This window comes from Prinia subflava (genome assembly GCF_021018805.1).
Source record: "Prinia subflava isolate CZ2003 ecotype Zambia chromosome W unlocalized genomic scaffold, Cam_Psub_1.2 scaffold_33_NEW, whole genome shotgun sequence".
Lineage (NCBI taxonomy): Eukaryota > Metazoa > Chordata > Aves > Passeriformes > Cisticolidae > Prinia > Prinia subflava.
This window is the reverse complement of record NW_026960610.1, coordinates 2,445,170-2,468,660: the sequence shown is the minus strand read 5'-3', so window position 1 is coordinate 2,468,660 and position 23,491 is coordinate 2,445,170. Positions and strand designations below refer to the sequence as shown.

The window sequence follows — 23,491 nt, the reverse complement described above, 5'->3', positions numbered from 1 at the left end:
AATCATGCTTTATCATCTCGGTCTCAGGCCGCTTCCCTCTCTCCGAAAACCACCAGTCATGAGAATCAATGTCTAAGAAAAGTTTCTTTCTGCCAAGCAAGGGTTAACAGTTTCTTCTCGGCAGGGTGCTGCAGGCGAGGCACTCCCAGGCTCGGCAACCCCCCACATGGCTGAGCACCTTCTCCCGGAGTTTGGGGGGGGGAGGAGGGGGGTGAGCACACACAGAAGGCACTTCCACAGTTTTCCACCCCTCCATCCTGGACGGGGCAGCTCAGTTCCAGTTCTGTCCCTTCTCTTCTCCCCACCCCCGGGGGGGCTCCGGCTTACCTGAGCCGACCACGTGTTTCCCCTCCCCCACCCAGCCTCGTGGCCGGGCAGGGGAAGGAGACCTGAGACATCTCTCTGCTAACACCCGGATCCGAAAAGAGGCCGAGCCCCTCAGACTCCTGCTTTTAACTCTTTGTGTCCTCAGAGGCGTGTCTAAACTTCCGAGTGACTAACCCAGGTGCCAGCAGAAAAGCTGATCACTGATTGGACCGCCCACATCCCCCTGGAGGAATTCACCTCCCCCCCCAACCACGACAGTTACATAACCCAAGACAGGGACCAAGGATGAGCCGGAAGGAGAACCATAAGGTTGAATTAAGAATGTAAGATATCAAAACATCAAAAGATATCAAGATATCAAAAAATAAGATGTCCTCTGGTATGTTAGCAAAACAGGGGTGAGATCTGGAGCCAAGCAGAGGATTTTCTTCCTGGTTTATGTGCACCCCTGCACAACCTCCACCATTTCCCTGTGAGCAGGAAGCAACTGGGAGCTAGGACTCCCGGAAATCCTACTACTAATTTTCTTCTACTAACAGTTCAACAAGATGGTTCTTATCAGCTTTGCCATTAATGACAATGATATAGGAAATTAGCATTAATTGATTTCTCACCACCATCTTTCCCTGCCACGATTATGGAGTTGCCACTGAGAGCAAAATAGTGGAACCAATGAGGTAAAGAGGTTCCACTGTGGTGAAATAAATATGAGAGCCATGCAGCTGTGACAATGTCCTCATGCTGAAATTATCCAGCTGTTCCTGCTGCTATCTCAGCCTGGGGGTGACCAACATCCTGATCTCCAGGGCATTGCTCTGTCTCCTTTTCTGTTAAAAGGAGCTTCACAGCCAAGTATGAGAAAACACTGCACGTTTTAGAGTCAGGTGGAGAGACGCAACTGTTGTGCCCAGCAAGCATTTTTCTAAATATAATTAAAATAAGTACATCTCTGGGATGGCTCTAACCACAGGGATAGAGATGCAATGCCAGGTTTTTAAAACAAAATAACATAAGCACTTAGAAAACGACTCGAGCAGACTTTGGGTACTTATGTTCAAAATAATTGTCCCAGGAAACCCGATTCAGCAACCACCCAGGCTGAAAGCACTTAGGCACACGCGGGCAGGTGTTCAACAAAGCATTTAGTGACCCTGGCGCTGCATCAGCAGGAACGCGGTGCTCCAGGTGGGAAGTGACTCAGGGAAACCGTGGGGCTCAGGCGGACAAGGTCCTTCTGGGGGACGGCCAGGGTTCCATGCAGACCCTTCCTGGCTCCTCCCAGGGTCCCACTATGGTCAGACCTGGTGGTGCATGGGTCCCATTGGGATCCCACCTGGTTCCAGCCTGAATCCTGCCCAGCCCCCACTGGTCCCACTGGGGTCCCGTCTGGCCCCAAGCACCCACAGCAGTGTCCCCACTGTGACCCCTGTTTGCCGCTGGCTCCTGCCTCTGTGGCTGCTCCCACTACCTTAAGGGCTGGGATGTGAGGGTTCCTTAGCCCAGCAGGGTGTCCCAGGAGCTGCAGGAGCTCGCTCCTCACACCCTTCTCCCGGGAATACCTTTGCAGTCCAAGCGGAGCTGCTGTAATCCAGCAGCCTTGGCGGCTAAACACAGCCGAGGAGGGAGAATGCTGGTGGTAATAAATTCATGGAACTTCACAGCCCAGCAGGCTGACAAGCACTTGGTTTTAAAGAGACTTTAAAACCACCTGGAGTGCTGTGAGGCAGATAGAGACCCCCTTATGTTTGGAGACCCCAAACACCAACTTCAAAGGAAGGAGGGAAATCGCAAAGATAGCCTGGAAAAAGTGGATTTCAGTGGGGGCAAATCTTCAAAGCACAAGTTTCCTGTACTGTTATAAAGACCGTGTACCTTTTGCATAAATAAATCAAAAAGTGGGAACCTTTCCTAAGTGCATGCCCAACCTGAGAGGTGGTTCCTCTGCTGGGCTGTAAAGTGGATCGATGCTCCTGGTTCCTTTCATGTGGTGCGGCCATGCTTCTCCTCGATGGGACCCCTCTCTCCTCAGTGCCACCCCTGCTGCCCGGGTGGCTCTGCCCCAGGACAGGGTATCCATGGGTGCCCTGAGAGCTGGGTCTGTCCCACTGCCCAGCTGAGAGGTTTCACACAGAAGGCACATTTCTCCTTGGAGAGCCTCAGATCTCAGCTAACCAGATTTCCTGCCACTGCTGGATTTTCCCGACTTTAGAGCTGGTGTTTCTCACCAGCTGAGGGCTTGGTGCACCTGGGGCTATCCCAGGGCTGGTGAGAAGCTGCTGGCAGCCTGGGACATGTCCTTCCAAGCTGCCCCTTGTCCTCAAGGCAGCTTGCAGAGCACTCTGTGAGCAGTGAAAACATGGGCTCCCAGCCCAGTAGCTCCTTTGGAGCTGCCCACAGCCCCGAGCTACCTAATTGAGGCAGGAATGGTACCTGGGCCTCCCCATTCCTGCCACAGCCTCCGACGAGCTGAGCTCTGTGTCAATTACAGGAAAATCAATGAAGATACTGTTCAGGACTTCTTTTCACCATTCAGCACGGATGATATCCTTCACTTTCTAGCCCTGATTCATTTACTTTCAGCCTCTCCAGGGGCTCCTGACATATTATTATCTCTGAAGAATCTGAAGCAAGAACTGCCTTTGTTTCCATTGCAACTTGTTGGTGGGGCTGGGGCTCACTAAGGGTCAGGGCAGAGGGTGCAGCACATGGCAGGGCTTAAACATTTCTCACTAAAACACCTTCCCAAGGTCCTCCCAAATCTCTTTTGCATGGGCAGAATCAGGGGGAAAATGGGTGCAAACACAGGACCAGAGTGCCATCGATGTCCTTGCTCCAGCTCCAGGCTGCTCCAGCTGAGCTGTCCCCAAAAGCGGTGACACCGCAGGAGTGCTGCTTCTCTTGTTGGCCATGTTGGATGGGGCTTGGAGCAACCTGGTCCAGTGGAAGGTGTCCATGGCAGGGGCTTGGAACTGAATGGTCTTTCCCAGTCCAGCAGCTGTGAACTCTCCTGCAAGAGAAAAGCCAGGAGAGTGGTCAGGACTGTGACACCAGGGCTGCAGAGTCTCATTCTGGAGTTTATTCCCACCCCCAGGACTCAAGGTCAGAAACTACAGGAGATAATATTAAATGTTATAGAACTGATTTCTAAAATATTTAAAGCAAGATTCTGCAGTTGGTTTATCCTGAGAAGCCTAGGATTTCACTGGGACAACACTATCCATGTTGAAGCTGGGGACACCATGCCCTGGGTGGACAATAATGGACACCAGGCGACAGTCACACAAAATGCCTATGTTCTGTATAAACCACTGCTATTTCCTGCATTCTCAGCCTTTTCTCACACTCCACCAAAGCCACAGGCATCCCACAGCAGTCAGATATAGACCTCAGGCCATACTCTGGCTGAACTCCCACTGCAGGCTGAAGAACCACACTGATGCAAACCCCAGTCCTGTGAGCTCGTCATGTTCCTGCTCTTCAAAGAGAGCTCTGCGCATGGAGAGCAAGTAGGAAATAGCCCAGAGCAAGGACGGGGCTACAAAGACAGGATCTATTATTTATGAGGCACTTCAGTGAACTAGGGGCTTGGAGGCAGAGCAGACTGGGGGGGAGCTTTGTGAGGGGAAAAATGGAGTTTGAAGAAACAGAGCGATGCAGCACGCAGGGGTCGTGTTCATAAGAGACATCCCTGGGAGTGCAGAAGGCTCTCTTGGAGTTCACATGAGATTTGCCCTGTGGTTTAGGGGGCAGTTTAATGACCCATGCTCCAAACACCAGGCTTCTAAAGAGCGAGGGGTCTTCTGAGCCAGCACAGAGTCTGTGCTGCCCAGCACATGCTCCCACAGCTCCGTACATGCCACCCGTGATCTATGGTGTCACAGGGAAATGGGAGCTGGGGATGCTGTGCACCCACAGAAACACAGGTCCCCAGCAGAAGCACAGGGTCCCCAACGGCCTGGGCCCCCCATGGCTAAGCCACGCTCAGCCCTGACACATATCTGGGGGCTCCGTGGGGTCCCTGCAGCCCCAGGGTTCCTGGGGGGTCCCTATGGCTGCCAGGCTGAGCCATGCCAGGCTCTTGGGGGGATCACTTGGTCACCCCAAGGCAGCGGCAAGGGTGGTCTAGGCACCTTAGGGTTGCTGGGGGGACACTGGGGATGTCAGGGTGGGCACACTGGGAACTGCTGCAGAGGAGACCCCGGGGCTGCTGGGGGGTATTGGGGCTTTCCGGGTGGCACTGGGACTTTTGAGGGCACATTGGGGACCTTGGGGGGAAACCTGGCATTGTTGGTGGACATGCTGGGGCCGGGGGTGGCTCAGGGGTTTAACGGGGGCTCGCTGGTGCTGTCGGGGGTCACCAGGGCGCTGGGCTGTGCCCGAGGCTGTCCCGCAGTGGCTGCCGCGGTAGTGGGGGGGCCGTGCGGACGCTCCCGGCTGCCATTTCACCGCCCCGTCCCTCCATTTTCCTGCGAGAGCGGCGGAGCCGGCCCGGCCCCCGCCCCGCCGCCGCCCCCAATGTAGCGGCGCGGCCGCCCCGCACCGCCCAGCCGCGGGGCCGCCTCCGGTATGCGGAGCTGCAAGATGGTGCGGGTGGCCAGCGTGCTGGGGCTCGTCATGCTCAGCGTGGCGCTGCTCATCTTGTCCCTCATCAGCTACGTCTCGCTCAAGAAGGACAACATCTTCGGGGCGCCCCGCGCTGCCGGCGCCGCAGGGCCCCGCATGTACATGTTCCACGCAGGATTCAGGTGAGGCGCGGCCCGCCATGGCGGCCCCGGGCCCGGCCCGGCCGGGCAGCGAGGTCCACGCGGGAGCAGAGATGGGGGTACCGGCACGGTCGCATCCCCCCCCGGGCGCTCTCCGTGGTGCTGATGGCGGCGGCCGCGGGGCGGGGCGGGCACGGCCGGTAAGAGGCTGCGGGTGTGTGTGGTTGTGTGGGGGCTGTGTGGGGTGTCTGTGTGTGGTTTGTGTGTGTTGTGTGCTTGCGTAGGTGTCTCCGTGTCTACGTGGGTGTCCTCATGCGTGCTGTATGGATGTCTCTGTGTGTCTCCATGTGTATGTGTGGCTGTCTCCATGTGTCTCCATGTATGTGTGGGGGTGTCTTCATGTGTGTAAGTGGGTGTCTCTGTGTCTCCATGTGTCTCCATGTGTGTGCATGTTTTGGTGTCTGTGCCCATCTCCAGGTCTCAGTTTGCACTGAAGTTTCTGGACCCCTCATTCGTCCCCATCACCAACTCCCTGAGTCAAGAGCTGCAGGACAAGCCCTCCAAGTGGGTCTTCAACCGGAGTGCCTTCGCCCACCAGAGGTGAGCAAGCACCTGGGCACGGCCCGGGCTGTCTTCCTTCCCACCGGCAGGTAAGGGAATGCAGCACTCTGCTAAGTACTCGGAGCTCCAAGGAATTTGCCAGCAGAAAGAGACAAAGGCTGAACCAGAGCTTTTCCCCAGACACTTGCAGCTATCCTGACTGATTTGATTATTTCAGAGCAGGACACCAGGCTGCAACACACATTATTGTACTAGAACGTGACACAGTTTCCTGGTGTGCAAGTGGAATTGTCATTACTCCAGGATAAATAGCTGTGGTTTAAGACTGGAAACACTTTGGGCTGTAACAGCCATGAAAGGGTGTGTTCATGGAGGCCAAACACACAGAGAAACTTCCCAGCTGCTGGCAGTTCTGAGCAAGTGCAGTGCTGCTCCTGCCTCCAGCTCTGCTCCAGCTGCAGGGGCGGGCACAGAGCTTTGTGCTCTTTATACATACATCACTTTGCTGATTACATATATTAAACATTTTTATAAAAGAAAATAAAACCGTGTAGCCATTTAAGACAGCTACTGCCATCTTGGACTGTAATTTTGTCCTGACAAATGCCTGCTGGTTTAGGGACTGCCTCGTGGCTCTCCTCATGTCCCACCCGGGGAGCAGGAATCTGGCTCTGTGGCCAGGCAGGATGGGGCTGCTGCACTTCTCAGTGCAGGGTTTGGGCTTTTCTCCTCCCTTCAGGCCATGGTCCAAGGACAGCAGGACAAGTAATTCCCTTCCAGTACTGCCACACACTGCCCTCAGGAGCTGTGGGCTACAGAGAGGAGGTGGCACTTTGTCTCATCTTTTCCCCAGGACCTCCCAGGCTGTGTGACAGTGGCCACCCTCAGTGTTGCTCCATCGATGGCACCAGTAGCTCCATAAGCCTGTGCCTGTGCTACCCCTCTGATGATTTTAGCTGATGCCTCAGGAGCTGCCTTTGCACTTGTCTGTCAGTCAGAACCCATAATTAAGGCACTCAGTGGGACTCCATTAATTCTCAGACATTGGAGGATGTGAGCTGGAGGAATGGTTGGTTGTTTTCCATAAACATAAGCAAATAAAGTCCTATTCAGTTTCTAATTTTATGCCCTGCAAGGGAAATTCCCAAGCAGCGATGGTTTTGTTTGCTTTGTAAGTATCTCTAATAACCCTTTTAAAAGTGCTGCTGTGCTTGCCCAAATATGAATTAAGGAACTACATTTGCATAGATGGAGACAGCAACTGTTGCTTGGTTTTGTGATTGGAAGCTTGTTAATGAAAACATAAATATATATATATATATATATATATATATAACAATTGTCTCATGTTAATTCAGTTCGATATCCCGGGTTTGCTTCATGTGCCTTGTAGTTGCACCAGGAATGAAAAGCACACACAGCCCCAGCAGAAAGCTGTCCTCACCCTGTGTCACAGCCCAGACAGGGCAGTGCAGTGCACACCCCACAGCCTGAGCTGGCATCAGTAGGGACCAGCCGGTATAATCAAGTGGAGCTCTAGGTGAGGAGCCAGCTCCCTCATTCCCGTCTATATATATTAATTTAAAAGCCATGGCACCATGTTGCTCAGGAAACTACTTCAGTACATTAAAAAAAAAAAAAAAAAAAAAAAAAAAGGAAAAATATAAGTCTAGGTGGAAAACAAATCCACTGCAGAAAAAGGGGAAATAGATCTCCATGTTTTCTGTTATTTTGCTCTTGTTTTAGGCAAGAAATCCTTCAGCATGTTGATGTCATCAAAAACTTTTCTCTGACCAAGAGCAGTGTTCGGATTGGACAGCTGATGCACTACGATTATTCCAGCCATAAGTACGTTTTCTCCATCAGCAATAACTTCAGGTCTCTGCTTCCTGATGTGTCTCCCATCCTGAACAAGCACTACAACATCTGCGCCGTGGTCGGCAACAGTGGGATCCTGACTGGGAGCCAGTGTGGGCAGGAAATTGATAAATCGGATTTTGTCTTTCGGTGCAATTTTGCTCCAACCGAGGCTTTCCAGAAAGATGTTGGAAGGAAAACCAACCTTACCACCTTCAACCCCAGCATCCTGGAGAAGTATTACAATAACCTCTTGACCATTCAGGATCGCAACAACTTCTTTTTAAGTTTGAAAAAGCTCGATGGGGCCATTCTTTGGATCCCCGCTTTTTTCTTCCACACATCGGCGACAGTCACAAGAACACTGGTTGACTTCTTTGTCGAGCACAGAGGGCAGCTAAAGGTCCAGTTGGCTTGGCCAGGAAATATCATGCAACATGTTAACAGGTGGGTGGGCTTGCCTAGTATTTAACTGGCCAAATACATCTCTTTCTACAAATACATCTCTTAACTGATTTTTCCCGTCATGCCTGATGTGGAAGACACAGTCTGGCAAGTCAGGACCACTTGTTTTCAGAGCCACTGAAGTTTTGTGGTTGCTTCAGAATAGCCTTCAGTTATTTCTGAGCAGATTGATTCTGACTCACCTTCTTGTCTCCCCAGGTACTGGAGGAACAAGCACCTGTCCCCGAAGCGGCTGAGCACAGGTATCCTCATGTACACCCTGGCCTTGGCCATATGTGACGAGATCCACCTGTATGGATTCTGGCCCTTTGGCTTTGACCCCAACACGCGTGAGGACCTCCCATACCACTACTATGACAAGAAGGGAACCAAGTTCACCACCAAATGGCAGGAGTCCCACCAGCTGCCTGCAGAGTTCCAGCTGCTCTACAGGATGCACGGTGAAGGACTGGTCAAACTCACCTTGTCGCATTGTGCCTAAGAACCTAAATCTTGAAGTGCCAAACAATTGTCTAAAAAAGTGCCCAAAACCAAATTCAACATTCTTCAGACAGAATTCTAAAAAGGAAACAAACCAACCCTAAAATCTTTTCCATAATTTAAAGATGCTTTTTAGCTACTGCTCATCCAAGGGTTTCAGTGTATTTTGTGGCATTCTGTGGATGCGATTTGTGCAGCTGCAAAGTTGAAACATTTTGCATTTCTAGATAAGCCACTCAGTATGTTTTAATATCTGTTCATATTTTAGCGTTCTACTGAACGCCCTAAATCTCTTCACTTTATTGTTCCTTCCCATTAAAGCTAGAAATGCTACTTTTAAAAGGTTTTGCTTCTTTTGTATCTGTTGCTCTCAATAGCTCAGCATTGCCGTGGCTGATGGAGGAAGCCACTCAGAATTCCAGCGCATCGTCACACACAAGTTCCTCAGTGTGGATCCTGATTTCCACTGCTTGGGTATTTTCGTATTTACTGAATTTTACATTTTTTAAAGAATAACAAGAAGAAGTCACCAAGTGGCCCATACCTTAGCTAGGTGTTTCTATCACTCTTGGAATACTTCAGTGTTTTAATTCCATTCGACAGATCCTAGTCCAGACTAGACAGGTTCTAAGCATGTTCATTCCCATCCATCTGATACTATTCTATCATTTGATTTTGAAGTTAAACCAGTGTTGCCATGAATTTTCCTGGTTTGCTGAGCGTTCATATTAAAGGAGAAATGTGCAGTTTCTCACGCTGGTGAATTGTAAACACAGGACCATGTTTTGTAAATATTGGCAATGTTATGAATTCCTTCTCCAAGAGAAGGGGAGGTTGAATGACAGCCTCCTGGACCAGTGTGGCAGGAGAGGTGGCGATACCCTTCTCCAATCCATGGTCACCTTGCCACAGGTATATAATGGCAAAATAAACTAAGGGGCAGGGCTTCTGCCCTGCAGCTCTGTCGCACCCAGATCTGTGTCCCCAGTCTGTTTTTCCTGGTTAGGCCTCCATGGTGATAAACCAAGACAATAAATGGAATTAGGCTTCTCTGGAAACATACTGGGTGAGAAAAGTCCCAAATCCTGTCCCTCTGCTGGGGCAGGGACTGGCAGGGTGGGCAAAAATGGAAACCAGGTGCTGGGATTTTTAAAACTGTTTTTTGTAGGTAAGTCAGCAGAGCTGGAGTGCAGGGAAGAAGACATGCCATTACCAAATTTCCCCATTTATGTCTCTAACTTACCAGTCAGACAGCTGGAGTAGTGTCCCCAATTTCCCATCACCAACAGCACTCCAAGGCAGACATTTCCTTGGCACCACAGGAAATCCAACTGTTTGGGGACAAGACAAACAATAGGGTCACTTACAGTTGGGAAGTGTTGGCCATTATGTCTCAGGATAAGGGAGCCTGGGAAATAACTGCATTTCTTATGAGTATGCTGGCAAGTATTTAACCATTTTTTACTATTCGTAGCGAAACTGACCCCACAATGAAAGAAGATGCAAAATCCAATATTTAAAATGGGACATGTTAATTTTTCTCAGCTTCTTTACCTACGACCAGACACAGGAGATGAAGAAGGAGATCTTGAGCACAGCACCCAACCTGAGTGGCCCAGGTGTGTCCTGGTGCCCACTGTGGCACCACAGTTCCGCTAACCCCTGCAGCCAGGACGGTTCTTCTCCGTGCCCCTGGGTGGAGAAGGGACCGATGGCTTTCTCCTTCATTTGAATTATCCCACATTTCCCAGCTTTGCTTTTCCAAGGCTGTTTAGGGCTGTGGTGGGGCTTGGATCACCCCCCCACTGCCCCATGTCCAGAGCTGCCCCAGCCACCGTTCCCAGGGCTCCAGCCCGTGCCAGTCCTGCACTCCTTACCTTTCCTCAGCAGAGTCCAGCTCGAGTACCTGTGCTCATGGAGTCACAGTGGTGCAGGGGTGATATCCCAGTGCTGTGCTCCCAGGGAAGGACTGAGTCCCCCCAGTGCCAGCATGGGCTGTGGGATCCCAGCCTCTGGGAGCTGTGGGGCCAGCAGCGGCTGGGCAGCACTGGTCCCAACACAGCTTGCAGGGACCCTTCTCCACATGCTGGAGCACACAGATTGTTTAGCCCTAAACTAGAAATTACACAGGGAAGGAAGAGCTCTGCACTGGTCATTAATGAAGAACAGGAAAAAATAATTTCTGATATTGTTTCCTATGGAGCTGTACAGCAGCCGTGCTCATTACTGGGGCCCATGGTAAAGCAACTCTAATCCTAATGGCCATGAGCCCACCGGGGCAGAAGGGTCACCCCAAACCCTTAGTGACCCTTGTTGGCTTGTCTGAATGCCAGATAGTTTTATAAAGAGGCATTTTACCAGTTTCCTGTAGGGACCCATCATTTCTCATCAGCAAATTAAAGATATGAGAACTATTATCATTCCACTGGCATGAAAGCAGGGAGCAATATGCTCCGCACAGTTTCTGGAACCTCCCGTGGTCCTGGAGAAGGGCAGAACTCCCTGACTGTCCTGGACACAGCCCTGGCATCACCACCAGAACTTTCCAAAGGCACAAAGAAGAACCAAATGCAGAGAAGGAAGCACAAAACTGAGTGCAAATATTTGGAAATGGGAATACAGAAAAATTATTGACAGAGTGCCATATTACATAATTGATTTTTAAGCAGAACTCCCCATCGATGCTCCAGACCCACACTGAACATTTCAGAATCATTGATTTTAATGGGGAGTTCTGCCCCACGATCGATGGCACAGCACAGCCCAAAGTAAATTGCTTCTTAGTATAAATTTTTTTTCCTAAGCTCATGCAAGGTGGAAAACCATCTCAAAGTGCACAGCTTTTGTTTTGCCAAGTGGGGTCTGAGGGAGAGGTGAGTATGGCAGGGGATGGAGCATATAGTGGCTGAGGAGGAGAGGCTCTTTGGGGCTGCAGAAATGCCTTTGCATTAATAAGCAAGTATCTTAATTTTTTATTTGATTGTTATTTACAAGATGTTGGGGGCTGCCCTCCCTGCCCAGGACAGCCAGTGGCCCCTGCAAGTGGCATCACCTCAGCTGGGCGCTTCCTTCCCTCTCTTTGACCTCAAACATTCCCGCATGAATTCCTGATGGTTCCGAGAGAATTCTCCTTCCCATGACTGAATGTCTAGACAAGCCAACAGAGCTAATGCAGCATGATCAATACCTGTGTCTTGGGTTGGGAAATGTAACCAAAAATGTGTATTCTATTTTCATCTGTTGAAACCCATTGGGAGATATTGTTCTTCTCTCCTGCTCCATCCATCCTTCTCCTGCACCCATCCTCCTCCAAGGGACATCACCTGTGAATGGGCCATTTAAGGCCTCTCACATGACTGACAACATTACTTCATTCCATTGTGAGATGCTCCACCCAGTGGGAGGAGCCAAGCATTCCTACCTGGATAGAACGTGAGATTCAGAGCAGCAGAGCATTCCTCTTTTCCACTGGATTCTCAGAGGAAGACTGGACTCATCTCACCGCCACTCCAGGATCATCTCTACTCCAACAGAACCACATCTGTCACTCCAGGAGGACTTATTTGGACTGCTTCTAACACCCTGACAACAGGGTGTCAGGTCGTATCTCTGACTGTATGGGTTTTCTAGGACTTTTGTTTGTTTGCTTGCTTGTTTTTTTGTACTACTGCATTTGTATTTTTATTTTTTTAATATTCCTAGTAAACAACTGCTATTCCTATTCCCATATTTTTGCCTGAAAGCTCCTAATTGGAAAATTGTAATAATTTGGAGGGAGGGGGCTTTACATTCTCCATTGCAAGGGAAACTCCAGTTTTTCCCTGACATATACCTGTCTTTCCAAACCAAGACAGATTTTGGTGCCCATCGTGGGGCCTGAGGGCACTGAGGGAAAGGGATAACAGTTTTGGGGTGCTTAGGTTTTTGTGTACTAGATATAGAGACCTTGTTGGACAGCATCATGTGGTCTAGCTTACCTTGGTTTGGGTGGCATGTATTTGTGGCTGTGTTTCTGCTGTGTGCAGGCTCTTATCTAAACATGGGCCCTATAACTAAGGCTACTGTGGCTGTTATCCGGTTTATTTTATGGGTTAATAAGGTGAGGAATTAATGGATTTTTAACTTTCTCTGGAGGGCAGGCACATGGATTCAGAGCTATCACACCCTAACTGTGTGTTTTTGAGGTTACTTTAACAATGGTACCTACTGTGAGGAAATGACACCGGGGGAAATTTTTTCCCAACCCTTCACTCAGCTGTTTGGGTCTACTCCACCAGTTTTTGAAGGGTTTAAATCTTCTCTGAATGCTAATGATATCATACAGTGGCTGGTGCTGCTGGTATGCCCGTTCTGTTTGGCATTCAGAGATAAGGGGAGATTGGCCTGGATAACCACCCTGATACCTACCCCAGAGAATAAGGATACTGCCCCAGAGCCTGACCTTGCCCCCCAGCCTACCTTGGAGATAAACCATGCGGACTGGGTGAAGGAGATACGTGAGATGGGCCAGATGCTGAGGGAGTACATTTCCCCTGTGGTAGCCCCATTAGCCCCAGATGGTAGGAAACCCTACCCCTGCCTTGACAAAAGAGAGTCTGATGGTGCAGCAGTGTAACCCACAGACGTTACAACTGTCCAGGTTCCAGCTGAACCACAGGGGCAGTCACAGCCAGCAGCAGTTGCCCCTGTGGAAAGGAAGAAGTCTAAGGTGAAATCGGCAAACCCAGGTAATAAGGATAAGAAAGGAGGGTCCTCACAATCCACAGGGGAGCCTCAGGTTGAGATCATCACTGAGTCCCTGTCATATGAAAGTCTCCATAATCTGCAAAAAGATATTGTACGACGAGGACGTGAGGCTTACACAGCCTGGTTACTTCGGGTCTGGGACCTTATGGGCACAGGTGTGCAACTAGACAGTGGTGAGGCAAGGAATTTGGGACCCTTGACTCAGGACTCAGGTTTGAATCAGGTATTTTTAAGGGAGCCAGGGCCCCTTTCCCTTTGGGAGTGGCTTTTGATGAGTTTAAGGGAGAGGTTTGGCCACAGAGAAAGAATGCAGAAACACCACCACAGAATGTGCTGGAAGACTCTTGAGGAAGAGATCCAACAGCTGAGGGAAGTAGAGGTATTGGAGGTACACATTGGGAGGGGTGGACAGCATGATAATGACCCCGACAAGGTTAGATGTACAGGGCAAATGTTGTGGAATCTGGCAACTCTAGGACCATCGCAACACACCACATTCATTGCAACAATTAATGCTGAGGACAACCGAGAGACAGTGGGTTCCGTAGCCACCAAGCTCAGAAATTATGAGAGCATGATCAATGGCCTGATGCAGGCTCAGGTCTCTGCCATGGTTGAGGAAGTTAAAGAGGAGATGAGGGAGATGAGGGAGGAGATGAGGAGGAACAGTCCCCACATGGCACCGGTGTGAGTTACAGGCCCCAAAATCAGAGCCCAAAGTCCCCCAGCTAGAGAGAGAGGGTACACCCCATGAGCTGACCTGTGTTTTTTTCTGTGTGACCATGGGAAAGACATGGGAGTGTGGCATGGGGAACCCACTTCTGTCCTAGCAGCATGGGTATGTGAGCTTAAGGAGAGAAACACTAATCGGGGGGGTTCCACTAGAATGAAGGTAGCCTCAGCCTCCCATGACCAAGCCACCAGGTATTACAGAAGTGAGGATGCTGTGTCAGATCCCCTTGAAGGAACCTCTACTATGTATGCACAGGAAGGGAATAGCAACCAGTGCTAGAGGGGCCCTGCCTCTAGCCAGGAAGAGGCACAGGAAAACCGAGTCTTTTGGACTGTGTGGGTTCTATGGCCTGGCACATCAGAGCCACAGAAATATAGAGCTTTGGTTGATACTTGTTCGCAGTGTACCCTAATGCCATCAGAACATGTGGGAACAGAAACTATTTCCATTGCCGGGGTGACGGGGGGATCACAAGAATTGACCCTGTTGGAAGCTGAAGTGAGCCTGACTGGGAAGGAGTGGCAGAAACATCCGATTGTGACTGGCCCAAAGGCTCCGAGTATTCTGGGCATGGACTATCTCAGGAATGGCTATTACAAAGACCCTAAGGGACTCAGGTGGGCTTTTGGGATAGCTGCTGTGGAGGCAGAGGGCATTAAGAAATTGAACACCTTGCCTGGATTATCAGAGAACCCATCTGCAGTAGGACTCCTGAAGGTAGAAGAGCAATGAGTACCTGTTGCCACCTCGACGGTGCACCACCGGCAGTATCAGATGAATCGAGATGCCGTGATCCCCATCCACAAGATGATTTGAGAGTTAGAGAGCCAAGGGGTGGTCAGCAAAACCCACTCACCCTTCAATAGCCCCATTTGGCCTGTGCGCAAATCTGACAGAGAATGGAGACTGACTGTGGACTATCGTGGCTTGAATGAAGTGACTCCACCACTGAGCGCTGCTGTGCCAGACATGTTGGAACTCCAGTACGAGCTGGAGTCCAAGGCAGCAAAGTGGTACGCCACAATCGACATTGCCAATGCATTTTTCTCCATTCCTCTGGCTGCAGAGTGCAGGCCTCAGTTTGCTTTCACCTGGAGGGGCGTGCAGTACACCTGGAACTGACTGCCTCAGGGGTAAAAGCACAGCCCCACCATCTGCCATGGACTGATCCAGGCTGCACTGGAAAGGGGTGAGGCTCTGGAACACCTACAGTACATCAATGACATCATTGTGTGGGGGAACATGGCAAGGGAAGTGTTTGAGAAAGGAGAGATCATCCAGATCCTCCTGGAAGCCAATTTTGCCATCAAGAAGAGGAAAGTCAAGGGACCTGCCAAGGAGATCCAGTTTCTGGGAGTAAAGTGGGAAGATGGACGGCGTCAGATTTCCACTGAGGTCATCAATAATATCACTGCAGTGTCTCCCCCGACCAGCAAGAAGGAAACACAAGCTTTCCTAGGCACCCTAGGCTTTTGGAGAATGCACATTCCTGAGTACAGCCAGATTGTGAGCCCTCTCTACCTGGTTACCCGCAAGAAGAACAATTTCCACTGGGGCCCTGAACAGCAACAAGCCTTTGCCCAGATCAAGCAGGAGATTGCTCATGCAGTAGCCCTTGGCCCAGTCAGGACAGGACCAGAGATGAAGAATGTGCTCTACTCTGCAGCCAGGAACCACGGTCTGTCCTGGAGCCTTTGGCAGAAGGTGCCTGGGGAGACTCGAGGCCGACCACTGGGATTCTGGAGCCGAAGTTACAGAGGATCCAAAGCCAACTACACCCCAACAGAGAAGGAAATCTTGGCTGCCTAGGAAGGAGTTCAAGCCACCTCGGAGGTGACTGGCACGGAAGCACAACTCCTCCTGGCACCCCGACTACTGGTGCTGTCATGGATGTTCAAAGGAAAGGTTCCCTCTACCCATCACGCCACCGAGGCCACATGGAGCAAATGGACTGACCTCATCACTCAGCGCACCCGTATTGGAAACCCGAATCGCCCTGGGATTTTGGAAGTAATTACCAACTGGCCAGAAGGTGAAAACTTTGATCTCACTGATGAAGAGGAACAAGAGCAAGTGACACATGCCGAAGAAGCTCCACCGTGTAATCAGCTGCCAGCAGAAGAAACATGCTATGTTCTTTTCACTGACGGTTCCTGTCGCATCGTGGGGATGAATCGGAAGTGGAAAGCAGCCGTATGGAGCCCCACACGACAGGTTGCACAAGCCACTGAAGGAGAAGGTGGATCGAGTCAACTTGCAGAACTCAAGGCTATTCAACTGGCCCTGGACACTGCTGAAAGAGAGAAGTGGCCAAAGCTCTACCTCTACACTGATTCATGGATGGTAGCCAATGCTCTGTGGGGTTGGCTGGAAAGGTGCAAAAAGGCCAACTGGCAGCGTGGGGGAAAACCAATCTGGGCTGCTGATGAATGGAAAGACATTGCCACTCGAGTAGAGAAGCTACCTGTAAAAGTCCGCCATGTAGATGCCCATGTCCCCAAGAGTCAGGCTAATGAGGAGCACTGAAACAACAAGCAAGTAGATCAAGCTGCGAAGATAGAAGTGTCAAAGATAGACCTAGATTGGCAACATAAGGGAGAGTTGTTCCTAGCTTGATGGGCCCATTATGCCTCAGGTCATCAGGGCAGAGATGCCACCTCTAAGTGGGCATGTGACCGAGGGGTGGATCTAACCATGGACAGCGTTTCTCAGGTTATCCATGACTGTGAGACGTGTGCTGCCATCAAGCAGGCCAAGCGAGTGAAGCCCCTATGGTATGGCGGGCAGTGGTCCAAATATAGGTATGGGGAGGCCTGGCAAATTGACTACATCACCCTTCCCCAAACCCGCCAAGGCAAGCGCTACGTGCTGACCATGGTGGAAGCCAGCAATTGATGGTTGGAAACCTACCCTGTGCCTCACGCTACTGCCCGGAACACCATCCTGGGCCTGGAAAAGCAAGTCCTGTGGAGACATGGAACCCCTGAGAGAATCGAGTCAGACAATGGGATTCATTTCAAGAACAGCCTTATAAATTCCTGGTCCAGAGAACATGGCATTGAATGGACATATCACATCCCTTATCATGCACCAGCTGACGGGAAAGTTGAACAGTGCAATGGACTACTTAAGAGTACCGTGAAGGCACGTGGCAGAGGGACCTTCAAGAATTGGGAAATGAATTTAGTGAAAGCCACCTGGATGGTCAACACCTGAGGCTCCATCAATCGAGCTGGTCCTGCCCAGTCTGAGCCCTTGCACACGGTGGATAGAGATAAAGTCCCGGTGGTACACATGAAAGGTATTTTAGGAAAGACTGTTTAGATTAACTCCACCTCAGGCAAAGGCAAACCCATCTGTCAGATTGTTTTTGCCCAAGGACCCGGTTATACTTGGTGGGTTATGCAGAAAGATGGAGAAACCTGTTGTGTGCCACAGGGAAACCTAATCTTAAGTGAGAATTGTGTATAAGGTTTCATTGTGTATGTATATATATATATAAAACAGAGTTTATTGATTTGGATATGATACAGATGATAATAGAATAAGGGGTGGAAAATTCTTGGGTTGGGAAATGTAACCAAAAATGTCTATTCTATTTTCATCTGTTGAAACCCATTGGGAGATATTGTTCTTCTCTCCTGCTCCATCCATCCTTCTCCTGCACCCATCCTCCTCCAAGGGACATCACCTGTGAATGGGCCTCTCATATGACTGACAACATTACTTCATTCTATTGTGAGATGCTCCACTCAGTGGGAGGAGCCAAAGCCTTTCCACCAGCATAAAACCTGCAATCTCAAACACTAATGCAGCTGGTTTTCCACTGAATTGTCAGAGGAAGACCAGCCCATCTCACCAGCACTGGACCCTTTGTTCTACAGGATCATCTCTACTTCACAGAACAACATCTGTTACTCCAGGAGGACTTATTTGGACTGCTTCCAACACCCTGACAACAGGGTGTCAGGTCATATCTCTGACTGTATGGGTTTTCTAGGACTTTTGTTTGCTTGTTTGTTTTTTGTACTAGTGCATTTGTATTTTTTTTTTTTATATTCCTAGTAAACAACTGTTATTCCTATTCCCATATTTTTGCCTGAAAGTTCCCAATTGCAAAATTGTAATAATTTGGAGGGAGGGGGCTTTACATTCTTGTCATAGTTGCGGGGGGAGGTCAATTTTTCCAGGGGGATGTGGGCAGGCCAATCAGTAATCAGCTTTTCTGCTAGCACCTGGATTGGTCACTCAGAGGTTTAGACACGCCTCTGAGGACACAAAGAGTTAAAAGCAAGACTCCAAGGGGGTTCAGCCTCTTTTAGATTCTGGTTCAAGCGGAGAGACGTCTCAGGCCTCCTTCCCCTGCCCAGCCACGAGGCTGGGTGGGGGAGGGGAAACACGTAGTCGGGCTCAGGTAAGCTGGAGCCCCGGGGGGGGAGAAGAGAGTGGACAGGACTAGAACTGAGCTGCCCCAGCCAGGATGGAGGGGTGGAAAACTGTAGAAGTGTTTTCTGTGTGTGCTCACCCCCCCCCCCCCCCAAACTCCGGGAGAAGATGCCCAGCCACGTGGGAGTTGCCGAGCCTGGGAGTGCCTGAGCCTGCACCCTGCCGAGAGCTAGAAACTGTTAACCCTTGCTTGGCAGAAAGAAACTTTTCTTAGACATTGATTCTCATGACTAGTAGTTTCAGAGGAGAGAGAGAAGCAGCCTGGGACCGAGATGATAAAGCACGATTAGAAAGAACCCGATGAGCAAAGAATGAGAAGAGTAGCTTTCTGAGCTAGACTTTTCTTGCATAATGTCAGCCATGGACTGAACTCAAGTCTTTTTAAACATAAACTGCATTTTGGGTGGATACAGCTGCCCTTGCTTTTGCTACAGTGACTGGCACTTGAAGAGTAGAGCGAGCAGAGAAGAGAGGGGGAGGGTGTGGTGGCGCCCTCTGCCCTCAGGGGAGACCTGCTCTCGGAACCTCGGCCCCTGGGTAAAAAGGGAGAGAGCTCGGCATGCAAGTATCCTTAAAAGAGCCCTGTATGCAGCTTTAGACTATAGACAGCGGTGAGAGCGCTAAACATAAGAAAAAGAGAGTGTCACCCTGGCAGACTTCTCCGGGCGGTGCCAGGGGTGACATAAAAACACATAAGGGGTGGACCCGTGTTTTCTGAGGAACAGTCTGTAGTGCGAGAGAGACTCCTCTCTCCCTTGCTGAACTGAAGATTGGGGTTTTTTTGAGTAGTGATTGTTTGATCTAAACCCCAAAGGTTTAGTCTGTAAAGAGTAATGTGTGGGGGGTGGAAACTGGGAGATGTTCTGAGAAGTTTTTATTTCTGTCTCTGTGTGTGTTTAAGAGTTTTTCTGTCTCTGTTCTTATATAATGTAATAAAATTTTAGTGGGTTTTTTTGTTTTCAAGATTTAAGCCTGCTCTGCTCTGTTCCTGATCACATCCCACAGTAGTTGTTAAGGAAAAAACATATATTCATGAGTGCATTAACATCTGGCCAGTGCTAACCCATGACAATTCTCCATTCCAAAGGAAACTCCATTTTTCCCTGACAGATACCTGTCTTTCCAAACCAAGACAACCTGTAAGTACAAAACATTTGAGGTTCCAAAATCCAGAGAAGTCCTCCTGAGCAGCTCCCTCCATTGGGAGACCCTACTTGGCCCTGGGCTGCCAGGACAGTATCCAGTGGCAGCCACATGCCGCTCCAGCCCCTCTGCGAACAGGATGGGTGCCAAGGTGCTGGGGCTGTACATAGGATTGGGAATACATGTTTCTTCTCCTCTTTTATACATATTGGGTCTGTATTTTTCTTGCTTGCATCTCCTCGGTGAATGGTAGCGAGGCACGTGAAAACAGGCATTTAGCTACCAGGTTTACTTGTGGACTAAGCCAAAAAGCAAGTGTGAAACAGAACTAACTGTGAATGGAGGCTGCAAAAACAGGGCAAATAGGAAAAAGCAGTTTTTCTGTAAATGAATGTGTCTTTACTTCAATGGCTCTACAGTTCAATGCCTGATGGAGTTGCTTTTGATAAAAAAAGATAAATGTTTTTAAAAAAAGAAAAAAAATGCCATTATTGCAATAAAGGTTTCAATATTAAGGGCCATGCTAAAAGCATTGTTTATTTTTCAATGGCTGATGTTCATAAAGGGCCAGGGCATCTCTCAGGTGAGTGGTGGGAAGGATGCTGCAAGCGTAGCTGCTCCAGCCTCATGACCACGGAGAGCCTTGGGACCGGGCCTGGGGGCTGGGACCAGGCTGTGTGTGTCCCCAGCCTGGGGCTGGAGTGTGGCTGCACAGCACATCATGCCCTGGCTCCCCTCGTGACCGTGCCACGTCCTCGTCGTGAGCATCAGGGCTCAGGAGCTCTCAGTGTGATCCCATGGTGTGATGTGCCTGCAGCACTGACTCATGTGCCATAACCCGATATTGAATGCATTGTTTTTAAATAAAATGGTTTCTTGTGCATTAGGAGTCTGTAAAACTCTACTGCCTCTGCTTCTTCCTTATTATTATTTGCCGAACTGCTCAGGGCCACTGATAGGTTTTACTGGAAAACTTCACCAGAGGAGTTGCCAAAGGTGTTGCTTAATGCTCCCTATATTTCATTATGCAGTGCAACAAGCTTGGTGCGATGGATCAAATTCTGCACTCCGGTGGAATACGTGGAGATAAAATGTGTGGGAATCTGGGCACTGATTGGTCAGGGTATTTGCTCATTAAGGTGAATTACATCCCCAGGAACATCTTACAACCCACTGCTGTTACTTGTTCCAGGTGCCTGCTGCTTGCTCCAGCACTGCAGTGTCTTCAGTGGCTCCTGGCAGGAATTCTGCTATGTGTTTTTAGGAGTTCACATGAACTCCCAGGGTAGAGTCCTTCAGGCTGGCAGGCAGAGGAGCAGAGCCATGCCAGACTCTGTCTGTGCTATCTCTGTGCTTCCCACCACTAATACTCACATCTCATGTATTTGTCCTTGAGACCATCTTGGCAGAGAGGCAGGGATTTATAGTCCTATAACCCAATTTGGGGATGGAGATGGGATAGGAAAAATCCTTTCCTTCCTCTCCCCCGGTAAATGTGAGGAAGGCTCTGCTGGCCATTGATGCTGGGGCTGGAGGGTGCCAGTGGCCAGCGTGGGTTGAACCCCTCAGCCCCATGTCCAGCTGTGCCTCCATCCCTAGGAAGGTGTCCTGAGCAGCTGAAGCTGTTCCCTCTGCAGAGAACGGGCTTGTGACAGCAGTTTCAAAATGCCAAAGCAAACACTTGCAATGTTTGTTTAAAAGCAGGTGAAAATGACACCTGCAAGCCCTGGCCAGCTGGTGACAGCTGCTTTAGAGAAGAACTCCCTATGCCATGTCCTGCACTGAGGTGTCACCCTGGAGTCACCCTTTCCTTCGTGGTTTGGGTCAGGTGCCAGGTGTGGGTGTTGCAGGACACTACAGAGACGAACCCCAGAGAACCAAAGAGGAGAGGAATTAAAATTCATATTCCCAGGGGAGCCACAGCCCAAACCAGAAGGATGCTGGGCAAGAAAGCTCAGCCAGGCCAGATCAACCCCCAGGTTTGTCCCACCCTGCCATCCCTGGACACCCCACCGCTCTCTCTTTTGGGGGGAGCAAAGGCACCTGGCTGTGGCACGGGGAGCCCTGGCTGCAAGCAGACAGGAGAAGGAAAGCTAACAAAGAAACTCCCTCCTTTCTCCTCCAAGAGCAAAGGGAAAGCCTCTGGCAAAGACAGCCATGCAGGCAGGGAATGCTGGCCCTCTGCCCTCTGGGCAGCCGAAGCTCGCTGGGCTGGAAGCAGCAGCAGCCACCTGGCTCCCAACACTGCTCCTGCCCACCGTGCCCAGCTCTGCTGCGCCTTGTCCTGCTTGGGTGACAAAGGACACCCAGCACCCTCCTGCCTCTGAGGGTAGGCACAGCCCCATCAGGATGGACCCTCCGCTTTGGGTACAACTGCACCATGCGTGGATATTTACACCTTGATTCTCAGGAAGATTTTGACATGAATTTGGAAAGACACCAGAATTAGGCACTATGATGTGTAACAAAACATCCTCAGGGGACGCAGCCATCAGGTGCAAGTTTGGAAAGAAAAAGTCAAAAGCCTGATGAATTTGTTGGAGAAGGAGAAGGCAAGGCAAGAGGAAAAGAGAGGAAAAGAGAGGAAAAGAGAGGAAAAGGGAGGACAGCACCAGATTCCCATCAGTCTGTCCACCCACCCTCCTCCCGCCTGCCCACAGAGGCACCTCCGTCTCCAGAGTGCTGCACTTGCCTCTTTTTTCCCCAAATCAACTGCAACTTTTGGCTTCCTTTAGGAAGGACAAAAAGATTTCACGCATAAGTTGCCCTGAACAAAGGCACCTCACGCCAGGGCTTTCTTTTCTGTCTTCCTTTCTTTTTCCTTCTTCACCACAAGCTGGCAGCGGGAGGAATAGCTGGGGTGGGGGGGAACTCCACTTTATACCCGCCTGATTAGTGCCAAAAAGCAGCTCAGAAAACACTGTGAGCTCCACAGACGCTGTGATGGCAGCATGGGGAGAAATGGATCATTATCTTTTGGGATCCAATCTGTAGAGAAACTGGATGCTGTCATAGACAACTTGTTTACAAGGAGATACCAGGTGCTCTGGAGAGTAGCCTGATGATGGAGGGTCCAAAACGTGACATTTCTCCCCATTTCCCCTCTTTTAGTTACTGGAAAGACCCAGTGGAGGTGGGACTTTCACAAATACGGAGAACTGTTATCGGGGCTGAGATAAGGATTGACACAAAAGCAAGGACACGGCTGCTGTTCCTGCTACCGATTGAAGGAGCAGGGAGAAGTACTGAACTGCACAGCTGGGAGCAGCGGGCGCAGCCCGACCCGATGTGTCTTGGCAGGGGTGCCCTGCATGGGCTGTGCCAGAGCAAAGTCCCCACTTGCCAGCTACATGACAGGAGATGCGGTCCCCTCGGGCCTTGAGCCCACTGGCACCCTGCCCGCTGCTCCTCGGCTGCTCTCCCTGCTCCCCGTCCCTGTCTGCTCCCATCCGTCCTGGCCCTGCCGGCCGCGGGGGCTGAGGGGCGGCCTGGGGAACCGGCCCTTCCCTGGGAAGAGGGGAGAACGCCTGTCCGTGTGTGCACCGCTGAGCAGGACCCCATGGCCATGTGCCAGCTGGGCGGCACGGGGACGTCGGGCTCCTGGGACTCACCATTCGCCCCCGGGTGACGTACATCCATCACATCTTATTCACGAGCCCGAATTCAGCCGCATTTAAAGTAACTAATAACCAACAACCAACAACACAGGTCAGCGCTTTACCTTGGTCTGCAGCAGCGAACAGAGGCAGCAAGGCCGGCTGTGTGCAGCGGTGCCCCGAGAGCACCTGGTTGCGGGGCTGGGCTGCGGGACCGGGGGTTGCGGAGTCGACTGCCGGCAGGACAGCCGAGCGCCCGCCGTGCAGCCAGCACCGCGGAGCCCCGGCCGCTACCGGGGCCGGTTCGGGACCAATCCCCGCGCCCCGCACGCTACAAAGGCTGCGGAATCTTTAACGGCCCCGCCGTCCCCTCACGGAGGCCCCGCCCCCGGCCCTGAGTCCGCCAATGCTTTTCCCGCGCTGCCCGCCGCCCT

At 50.8% G+C, this 23,491-nt stretch overlaps 1 protein-coding gene and 1 long non-coding RNA gene across 2 annotated transcripts; one reads left to right on the top strand and one right to left on the bottom strand.

Moving 5' to 3' along the window:
* Positions 1-1,042: 1,042 nt before the first annotated feature.
* On the bottom strand, positions 1,043-23,413 carry LOC134565128 (uncharacterized). The gene is made up of 3 exons (XR_010083782.1): positions 23,183-23,413; positions 9,637-9,724; positions 1,043-3,334 (listed from the first exon to the last, which is right to left on the bottom strand). It is a non-coding gene; the product is annotated as an uncharacterized LOC134565128 (long non-coding RNA).
* Positions 4,891-8,582, top strand: ST8SIA3 (ST8 alpha-N-acetyl-neuraminide alpha-2,8-sialyltransferase 3). Its single transcript, XM_063424551.1, has 4 exons — positions 4,891-5,072; positions 5,508-5,630; positions 7,338-7,895; positions 8,112-8,582. The coding sequence occupies exons 1-4, from the start codon at positions 4,894-4,896 to the stop codon at positions 8,392-8,394; spliced, it is 1,143 nt and encodes a 380-aa protein (XP_063280621.1). The 5' UTR covers positions 4,891-4,893; the 3' UTR covers positions 8,395-8,582.
* Positions 23,414-23,491: the final 78 nt, after the last annotated feature.

Bases quoted from the DNA above. Each gene is read 5' to 3' on its own strand.
- ST8SIA3 (XM_063424551.1), top strand. From the start codon at position 4,894: ATGCGGAGCTGCAAGATGGTGCGGGTGGCCAGCGTGCTGGGGCTCGTC. The intron at 5,073-5,507 runs GTGAGGCGCGGC...GCCCATCTCCAG, and splicing joins ATGTTCCACGCAGGATTCAG to GTCTCAGTTTGCACTGAAGT. The intron at 7,896-8,111 runs GTGGGTGGGCTT...TTGTCTCCCCAG, and splicing joins ATCATGCAACATGTTAACAG to GTACTGGAGGAACAAGCACC.